At 32.5% G+C, this 11,064-nt stretch overlaps 1 protein-coding gene across 2 annotated transcripts; it reads right to left on the bottom strand.

The window, feature by feature from the left end:
- Positions 1-799: 799 nt before the first annotated feature.
- Positions 800-7,243, bottom strand: LOC104000412 (mitochondrial import inner membrane translocase subunit TIM50). Of its 2 annotated transcripts, none has more exons than XM_009422444.3 (10): positions 6,950-7,243; positions 6,090-6,178; positions 5,631-5,667; positions 4,347-4,408; positions 4,146-4,259; positions 3,376-3,480; positions 3,195-3,293; positions 2,038-2,194; positions 1,833-1,935; positions 800-1,167 (listed from the first exon to the last, which is right to left on the bottom strand). In XM_009422444.3, exons 1-10 carry the CDS (start codon positions 7,185-7,187, stop codon positions 1,122-1,124), a joined length of 1,050 nt encoding a protein of 349 aa, XP_009420719.2. In that variant the 5' UTR covers positions 7,188-7,243; the 3' UTR covers positions 800-1,121. The 2 variants fall into 2 exon arrangements, with proteins under 2 accessions (XP_009420719.2, XP_009420720.2); XM_009422445.3 differs by having other exon boundaries at positions 6,090-6,166.
- Between the last annotated feature and the right edge of the window lie 3,821 nt (positions 7,244-11,064).

Raw genomic sequence — 11,064 nt, 5'->3', positions numbered from 1 at the left:
AATAGCTCATGACCTTCGCCTCACATGACTTTTTTATCTAATTAATATCTATGATCTTTTCTTTTTCCGATGGAGTGCCTAAAAAGACTAAACATGTTGATCAATAAAGAAAGGTGTCATGAAAATATTAATTAGATTACCTGATATATATATATATATATCAGGTATATAAAGCTTTCTCGAACATTTGTTAGATTATCTGATCTTATTTAATTAGATAAAATATATTATAAATTTGATTAAATTTTAATTATAATTATTAATCAATAAAAAAACTAATTATAATAAAAAAAAATTTAAATGATAATTTGATGAAAGAAACCCGCTTAATAAAAAACTTTCTAAGAACAAAATATCAAATTAAAATTATTTGATCTCATTAATAAAATTAATATATCATTATTTGATCTCAATTTTAATATTAAATTTTTTTCATATAACAATCACATAATTATAATTTTTATACTTATAACATTAACAAAAACATTATATATGATCCTTACAACATTAACAAAACCATTATATATAGACCATAAATACGACAAAAAAGCCACCGACAGAATCGTAAGAAATTTATTGGGTTCTATTCTACTCAGAATATTGTGTTTGTGATTGATTTGATCATGTCTGAGTCAAACTTCAGCTATTTGAGTTCAATTAAGGACAACAGTTGGAGCAAAGCAACATTATCCTCCGAGAGGCATGGTTGAAAGCAAAGCAACGTCCATGCCCACCAAGAGTGGCACGGTTGAGCTCAGCTGGTGCAGCAACATCGTTACATGGTACGATAAAAAGATCATAACCAATATGAAATCGCTACCATTAGCAAATCACCAGATACATGCACTTTCTATGGTAATTACGTCTATAAAAGAAAATTGTGTGTGACCCAACACACACAGGCTTTATGGAAAGCCGAACACCCCATCACCATATTTAGAAATTGATTACAGTTGATTTAATTTGGGCATTTATCATCGGTACAAAGCAAGCTCCCAAGATGAGAAAGACTGACGAAAAGCAAAAGAGAAAGAGCAGGAGCAGCTCCGTCAACAGGTTGCACAAGATCAAGTGCCCGTGTTTTTTCCGAATACAAACGATATGGCGATTGCATACCAGTTTCAACGCCTCCAGAAACCACGATGCTGCTTCTGTTCTTGCATCCTCCTGCAAAATAATTGGTGTTTTCAAAACCAAGTGTTTCTTGCAATATAGCATTCTGAAGGATTTATATCCAACACCAAACTTAATTAGTCATATTATGTATTGATTTTTTTGCCCCCACAATGATAACAACTTATGAAACAATCATATACCACCATGTGTCTTCTCTTCTACAACACAAAAGTTCTATAAAAGCTAAAAAGAGGGCCAGTCAAGAATTAAGAATCATGAATAGCCCGTTCTCAACCTACACTTGCCATGGTGGCCTGGTTCTGTGTAAATCAGACCTTACAAATCGCTGACACTCTTCGATGATGCCTCATGCACCAGCTGCAACTACAATGACTACATCATCATACAAGTGAGAAGTATTTGTTATGGCACCTCACCACATGGAGATTCTGAGTGACAGGAATATAAGTAGGTTCATATAGGAATCTGCGCTTCTCTTTGCTGGGGATAAACCATCACTTTTAAATCTAAATTTTGAAGTTAATCAAATATATCTTGTACCTGAATGAGGTTTTAGGTATTTAAACAATATACATTATTTGAAGAAAAGATGAAATTTGAAGTATGATAAATATCATACCTGCTTTTATGACTAACCACGGCAACATTACAGTGCCTACTGTCTAGAACTAATGCAAATAAAATGCACCACTTACCTCTGATGTTCCTTGGAGCGTTCGATAAATTCACTAGCTATATCATGGCCTTGATAAGATGCTAAAACAGATCTTATATCAGTAGGACTGTGGAGAGCCACATCTGAGTTGAAAAGTCACAAATGCAGATTTTAAGTAACTTGAAGCCTAGGCAGCAAGGATGAAAAAGAAAAACAACCTGCATACTCTTATATATATAACTTACATTCAAGAAAAGGAATGAGATCCAAAAGTGCAGTATCATCATTTTCTAGCTTCCAGGGCTTAATTGGCACACAATTCTCAGGCTGAAGACTAGATTCTAGAGCATGCCCACTAATGTAGAGTATCCGTGAAGGATCTCTATTCAGCTTCGATAAATCCTGCATAAATTCCAAAGATAAAAAAACAAAATGGAAGGTGAAGAATAAGTAGGCAATGAAACATACAGTACAAATTTTGTATTTTATGCATCCTAATTGAAATACCAATTGCATTGTTTAACAACGACAAAAGATAAAATGTCTCTGACACAGACAAACTACAATATCAAGAAGCCTGTCTTTACTGGTTTCCAACACTCCGGTGACCATCAGTAGCCGCTACCTATATTTCATCTACAGGAATTGATTTTTTAGTCATGATAGGTACTCCTAAGATATTTCAAACTAGTGCAGGTAAGTCATCTCTGACACTGATAAATTAACAATGTCAATCTATCTTTACTGGTTTCCAACTTCCTAGTGGCCACAATAGCTACTGCCCACATCTCATTTACAGGATTTGCTTTTGGTAGCCAGTACGAGTTGGTCACTGGCTCCCTGAGTTTGTAATCATGGAGCATCCTTCTGCTCCTTTAATGCCTCCATTTTTTCACTGACCCTGTGCACCATTATATTAACCATAAATCTGAACTTCGCATCTACAATTGAAAAAAAAGGCAACTTCTTCCACAAGGTTCCTACAAGGTCTGAGGAGATTTTTATGTATCATACTCTTACCCAGATGTAACAAAGAAGTCTCCATAAACTGTGTCCTTCACACTGAAATTGCAATGGAGCAAACTTAACATCCACCACAAAGTATTATTATGTCACATTATCGGTACTCATTGCTTTTGATTTTGTTTTTTCACTGCATCATACTATTAAGTAAATCATCCTTGGCCACCCTTGGGATACAAGATATTAACTTTGTCCTCAAACTTAGCCAGTCTTTTAAGCATAACTATTTAAAACACAAATTTTCTTTAGTTCTAATCAGTGATAACATTTATCCAAGCTCCTCTTCCTATATTTCAAAAAGTATTTAGGCAATTATAGTTTCTAAAATAGCTTAGTCATGCCAGTAAAGGTGACAAATGATACGGAAACAACTCAATACCCGAAAATGCTTTCCGTTCACATATTTTGTTGCAGCTCTTGACAGACGAAAACGAATGCAACCTTTCTGATCCAACCTTTCTAATACAGGATCAACATACTGCAACCATATTGCCAAAAAATCCATTAACATGGGTAATACTAATTTTCAATTATCAAAAAATAGATTAAGTTTAATTTACCATGCTCAGTTGATCTGAGTACACAACAATTTCATAGAACTTTGCAAGATGCTCCAAGAAAGCATCAACTCCAGGTCGTTTAAATGTTCTCCAGCCTCTGTCACGCTTTTAATAGGAAAAGCATAATAACATCAGACACTAAGAAATGAAAGAAAAAAAGAAACAGAAGAGAAGAGACAAAGGCAACTATTGTGCATAGAAATCAAATTCATCAAGTAAATTAACAAGTATAAAATTCAATTCCAAAAAGATTGATGGCAAAAAGCTTAAATAAGTCACATACAAATTGCAGCTACCAGGCAAACTTTATATAAAGTTCAAGCTGAGCTTCAAATAAGTCCATGTAAGTTATAGGCCCAGTTAACACCGGGCAGAAAAGAAGCATTTTCTTCACCAAGTAATAGCACATTCTTCAAAATGAATCCCTCTTTTTATTTTTTTTCATTTTATTGTGTTTTTATATACCAAGCCTTGTCAGGATTGACACAAATCTTATGAATGTGTGAATAGCTTATAAATTATTGATAATAGTTTAGCTAACCAGGTTGTCTTACAATGTAAGTTACTATCAGAAACAATTTTGCTGGAGGAAAAGCAGGCTTATCAATATGAACAGAGTCTGCAAATCAGCTATCTTGTACAGAAAGTCCAATATAACTTCTATTGGTGGTACATCTTTTTCTCGGTTTTTAAACTTTAATACACAATTGATGTAACTTTTATATCATCTAACAAAATATATCATATTCATAAAGATGCAAACAAGTTACCTTCCAGTCAGAGTATACTAGAGTCTCATTGAGGTCTAGAACAAGAGTAAAAACATGTTGCTCTTGGGGATGCAAGTCAGGAAGCAGCTTCTCTGATAATGGTTCAGTAAATCCCTAATTAACAACAAAACACAAAGACATAATCGCAACTGAATGAAGCTGCTAGACAACATGAATTGCTAAGAACAAGTATTTACAAACCCGAACTTGATCTTCAATTGTCCTCCTAAGGTCGAGGTATAACTCAACAGCCTTCAGAGGAACTACTTGGAGAAAGAATAACAGTAAGAGAACATGAATCGGAACTAGATATAAAATAGTAGCGAATAGATTACAAACACGTGCAACGGTCAAGGATCGCATAGCATTAATGACCATACATTGTATGCCTATTATCATTGACTAAGCAAGAATGAGATTCAAGGTACTTATTAAAGTATTTGAAAAACTTATTAGATAGAGCAAATGAACATTGCATACAAAGTGATATAGAATGCTATACGGGACAATCCAGGTCCAGGCAAGCTAAGGTATACACTATGACCTACCCAAGTGATTATGCCACCTGACAGAAAGAAGTGTGTCAACCACCACCACTGCCAAATGTGTTCCATGCAGCTAAGGCCTATTGCTTGCCATTTGCAGTGTCATCAATAGTTTAGAACAAGATATTGAAAACCTGATCACTGCTATTACTGAGGTAAATGATTTGGTCTTCCTCAGACTTTATATTGAAAGGAACTTTTTGCACTGATTTATTGTATCACAAGCATTGTATTAATTAACTTATAGACCCATGTTAACTTTAGGGGCACCTGTCTTGATAGGCTTCTTGGACATTCAGTGAGGGGCAATGATATACAATTGGTATGATATGAACCCAAGTAACAAAAATGTCAAATATAATTTCTTCATGTTTCACTAAATTAGACATATTACTAAAATGCAATTTCAATTTAATTTTATAGTTCAGCAGTGACTTCAAAATGGAGATTTACTTAAAGAAAATGAACATCCTATTGCAAACCACATCACCTTGCAGTTACAAGCATAATTAGTTAATCTTCTCCTTAATACAAACAAAGTTCTCAACTATCTAAAACCTGGACAGTGCAAATCACTGCCCATATGTCGATGGTCCCTTCAGTAATTAATAACATGTACAATAATTTTCACTGCATGGGAGCTGCAGAAATTTATGGCTTATTGGGGTATTACTTGTTTGTGTTGTTCTTGCTGGTGTGAAATGCAGAAAATGTTGTCACTTCTGTACATAGTTATAACAGAGTTACAAGGTTTCTAATTTACTTTTTAAGGTGGAATGATTAGAAAAATATTAATTTAACCATCTTAGGTAAACAAACAAATCCATCGGATGAATTTATATCATAAAAATCTTCACTACTGGAAGAAGGAACTTTTAAATTGTAAATTGAACTTACAAGAAAACTAAAGGTTATTCAGTGAATGTTTCAGAGCCTTTACCTTTCATTGCTGTTGAATAGACCAAATTGTTATATTTCTGTAAGACAAAAGAAATGGTCCTAAATTAAAAAATCAATTCACGAAATACAACAATAGATCATAAAATTGTCTACAGAAATTCGTAGGTTCTTTCAAGATTTTAGTTCAAAAGTCATGAAGCTATTAAAATATATTTAACAATAAAACAATACAAAAACAGGAAGATGAAATATCTATGCACCATACATGCACCACTTGGTCTCCACACATAGTCAAGCTTTATCATCTTCCACCGTGTAAACAAAAGCAAAAGAAGAAATTTTCAGATCTGTAGGATGAAAATCAATAAAATCTCTCCACTATGGCAACCAAAAGTTGGTTATCAGTCAAAGAGGGATCCTAGTTGAAATGTTCGATACATAGAGCTATTTAGCTTGTCAATGTACTATTAATCATATTAATGGGGGAAATAATACTTACTTGGAAACTAGATGTGTCATCTCCTACTAGACCTTTTGTCATTGCCCGCAATTTATTTGCCTTCTCTTCCACTTCATCTAGAGTATATGCTGAGCTCAGGACGTGCAAAATAAATAACATAGAATATCCAATAAAAATATTGAAAAATTACCAAGCGCAGACAGTAAAAAATTATTAACACCAAGGACTATGCCGAAGAACAAAAAAACTTCCTTTAAACATTAAATAGGAAGACAGAAAATAACATCTGCCTTGTCTCTGTTAATTTGTGATCATCTAACTAGCAACATGAAGCACTTTCAACCAAAAATCGGACATCAGATACTTACATGTCCATGTTTTCAAGAAAGAAGAAAGAAATCCTGATCTCTAATCAAAAGTCAATACCATGCACCCTCTGTCAGAAATAGAGTTCAATGAAAATTAGCTGTTCTTGTTGTCTAATTATTCATTTACTCACGCGAAGGCAATGTATGATGATATTAGTAGAAGAGTTGATGAGTCAAATTTAAACATAAATATAATGGTTCATGAGGAGGAGAACATGATTAACAAACAATCGACATAACGCATATGATATTCGATGCTCCATTTTAAACTTAGTGGGAAAAAGAAAGCACGAACGAAATGACTCAATGATGGTATATCAAATCATTTAATATAATACATAACCAGTATCATGATCCATTAAGTACGCGCAAGAAAAACTAAATATTTAGCTAAAGATAAATATATCCTTTCCTCAAAACCCAAAAAAGAACAAAAGGTAACAGTGTTTCAACAATGATTCAGGGAAAAAAAACCCACAAAAAAGAAAAACGTAAACGCAGGTGGCTAAAGGAGAAGGAAACGGCATATACCATAGGAAGCGTAGGCGGTGGTTCCGAGGGCGGCGGTGAAAGCGGCGATCGCGCCGAACTTGAGAAGGCTCCTCGATCGCGAGCCGGAGTAAGGAGGAGGGGTTTGATCGTTGAGGAGGGTATCGGAGGAGACGACGGACTCCTTGACAGGGGTGGCGGAGACACCGAGGGCTCTGCGGCCGCTCCACTGCCTCGCGAGAAGATCGTGGAGGCGGGATCGGACCAGCCGAGAAGACATGGCAACAGAGGGGAGGAGGACGGCCCGCAGAGTGACCAGAATAGCGAAATGCGAGGGAAGGGTTTGGGACGAGGTTTTGTTAGAATGTCATAGTTTTATAATCTCAAGAAATAAATTATATTTAAAATAATTATAAGTGGCAGCAAGTTGTGCAGTTAAACCTTATTGAAGAATAACTTTCACTTTGTATTTCTATTAAAACCATTTTCTTCTTCTTCTTTTTTGTTTATTAATATTGGTAGGAAATCATCCGAAAAATATTATTATGAATTTTCTCAATATTCGGATTTTCGCATCAATTTATTATTTTTTGCATGGAAAAAATATCTTCTAAAAAATATAAAAGATTCTCAATAAATAAAAAATAATATTAATCATGTTAAAATCATATTCAGTGAAAATTTGGATTAATTTAATGAGATTAGTCAAAATATTTAGATTAATTTAATAAAATTTGATCGAGCCACATGGAATTAAATTAAATTATTCTTAATCACAAAACATATTTAAAATATAATTCATTAACACGCTCATCAAATAATCTTGTAAGTTCTCGAATTTCCACTAGTCACATAACTATAAATCAAGTCTCATCACAACATCATGTATCTCAATTTATTGTCCAACTCGAACGGAGCTGATCTGTTGAATTCACGTAATTAGTTAAAATATTAAAATTAAAGTTAACAATAATATATTTACCAAACGTTATAAATCATTGTCTTATGAAACTAATTAAGGATATTATAATTTTTCTCACTTAAGAACATCACATCCTTGTTCAATATAACCTATATCAAATCGAGACATATGAATCATAATCTAATGATAATCATATAACTAATCATATAACTATTTGCGTTACTAGATTGGTTCTAATACTATTAAATTATCACTTCTCATATCTATAAAAAAAAACTTATAATTTCATAGTTCACAATCTATAGAAGACTTTTTTTTTTACCTTTGAATTTGAATATCAATTTTTATAATGCTAAATATTTTTAATTAAAAAAATAATATCTATCTTTATAATAATAAATATTTTTAACTAAAAATAATAATAATTTCTCAATAGAGTCATTAATGAAAAGTCTCTTCCACCCAATATTCAGATTTATTAAGAAGTTACTCTTAAAATAAATATAGGATAAAAATACATCATCTACCACACATATGTAGATAAGAACCATTGAAAAATTATAAAATTAATCTTCAATACTTGTGAAACATATATAAATATCAATAATTTAATATGAAATGATAATATGTCAAATTATTATGAAACTCATGTATCAAAAAAAATAATGATAATTCTTATAACAAATCATGCATTAATCACATATAACACAACTCATTAACATAAATAACAGTGATATAACTTATACAATACACCAAAGCACTCTCGATGAAGAAACATATTATATAAAATATATTTCTCTCAACAATAAATGAAAAAAATCTATATCATACTCTTAACATAATGATATCCCTTGCCCAGCCAAGCGGGACAAATAGAAAAATCATCTAATCGTCATGCTTAAAAGCATATTAATCCTCGAAGGAAATTATCCTATTTGCGCTCGAAAGGGACAAATAGTCAACCATGATCATTAATTTATATTAATGCATGTATTAAAAAATAATATAATAAACAATTATAAAGAATCCTTCTTGATATATAACATACCATAATAATGGACTCGTAGCTTTTTTCATATTTTGCACTTCCAATATGAACTATTTAATATATCATATATTCTACATGATAATAATCACATCAATATTATAATATAATTATATTTTTTAAGTTTATTAATCTTTCATTAGTCCTCAATTAATTAGAATTAACTGAATATTCAAATAAACTTAAACCAAACTCAATTCAATTATGACTTAATAGAATCGATCTCAAATTCTTATTGAAGGGTTTGAAATCATCGTAGATTAGTCAAATTTAGATTTGATTAATTTCAGTTAGGTCAAATTGGTTTAGAGTTATTTAGTTAAACATGACTTATTTAGTTAACTAATAATACCAAAACAATAAAGGGAGAGAAATTGAACTATGTTGCGCTAGCTCAAATCAAATCGATTTACCTAAGTTTTATATGGGTCACATGTGTTACACATGTTGAACTAAGGTACAACAAACTACAAAGAGAGACAACAATATGTCTTGCACTAGTCAATAACTATACAAGCTTAATTTCATGAGCTAGGTCGAGCCTTACTCACAAGTTAGGTTAAACTTTACTATTGAACTAGGTCATGTTTGACTCATAGGTTAAGTCGTGTCTAGCTGCATGAATTGGGTATTGTTTGACCATATGGGTTGGGTTGTACTTGAACACGTGAGTTAAGTCATGCTTGACCATATTAATTTTGTCATGCATAACAATATGGGTTGGATCATACTTAGTCACATAGGTTAGATTTTACCTTATCATACAAGCTTGATCATGTTTAACCACATTGGCTAGACCATACTTAACCACATAGGATAAGCTGTATTTAGCCACATGGCCCAGACAATACATGGTCACATGAGCTAGGTTCTGCCACACCACATGTGTTTGGTCATATATTGTCATATGAACTCAAAGCAAACCCTAATTTGACAAATCTTATTAAATTATATTTTTATTTTATTTTTTAAAAATAAATATTACAAAATAATAATTAATCTCAAATCTTTTTTATAAATTAATTAATTTAGATTTATGATTTCAAATTTAAAACTAACCAAATCATAAAAATTTACACATAATTTTTTAAAAATTAAATATATATAATTAAAAAATTAAAACTATTATTAAATTAATTAATTATTCTAATACTATATGTGTGTGACCTTCTAGACCCAATATCAAGTTAGCCATGAGTCATACTTATTAGAACTCATTCTAGCTCAATTAATTATTATCTCCATAATAATTCACTCGACTTATCGACTGCGGATGTACTATGCCACTATGTCACAGTCAACATACGATACAGAGGAATCCAATCTATTGGACATGTTTGTCCTCAGTTACAATGTACCTATAGTCCTTCATCCATCTAATATCCCAAAGATCGTATACCGGGTATGGTGCTGTCAGACCCATACGGTTTTTACTCGAGTCTCGCTCTAATCAGATTCTCCCGAAGAACTCTTTCTCTCTCAATCCGAATTACCATGGTCAGGGATTTGTCTGAGAAAGAACACATGGGATATTCCTTTCATAACACCGAGAGTATATGATCCTCTATCAACACTCAATAGCCCTCGTAAAGTTGACTATCACTTTCGATGATTGACTATGCTAGATCTGGGACATCCAAACCTATAAATCTAGTATCAAAAAGTGGAGTACTCATATAGGACATTCTTAGTGTCTCAAGTCTAAGGAGCAGATACACCACTGAGACTACGGAATCGTTGTTTGACAATAAGGTATCATCAATCATCCAACATTCTGTAAGCGGATCAATCAGTCAACTCATTCCCTAATGAGCACATATATTGTATCCCTAGTGTCATCATACAAGTAGCTATGAGACCAACTGCATCCATCATATGGACAGGTATACAATACACCAGTCTGTCCAGTTATCTCAATGTCCCTCTCGAGTAACCTATAACTATGATTATTTATTATTTATGTTTAAAAGTGAATCGATCTCATTATCGTGATATCATCACAATCCGATTCCTATTACACATATCCTAGGACATCACAATATATACATGCATATATGCAATAGTCAATATAAAGTGATAAAATGTCAAAATAAGTAAAAAGACTGCGTGTCAAGTCATACATATCATCACTCACGTGATTAGCTTGCAGGACACATATGACTAACAATCTCTCACTTTACCTAAAGTCAA

Source organism: Musa acuminata, chromosome BXJ3-10, assembly GCF_036884655.1.
Source record: "Musa acuminata AAA Group cultivar baxijiao chromosome BXJ3-10, Cavendish_Baxijiao_AAA, whole genome shotgun sequence".
NCBI classification, from domain to species: domain Eukaryota; kingdom Viridiplantae; phylum Streptophyta; class Magnoliopsida; order Zingiberales; family Musaceae; genus Musa; species Musa acuminata.
Note: the sequence above shows the minus strand (reverse complement) of the source record. Positions and strands in the feature narration are given on the sequence as shown.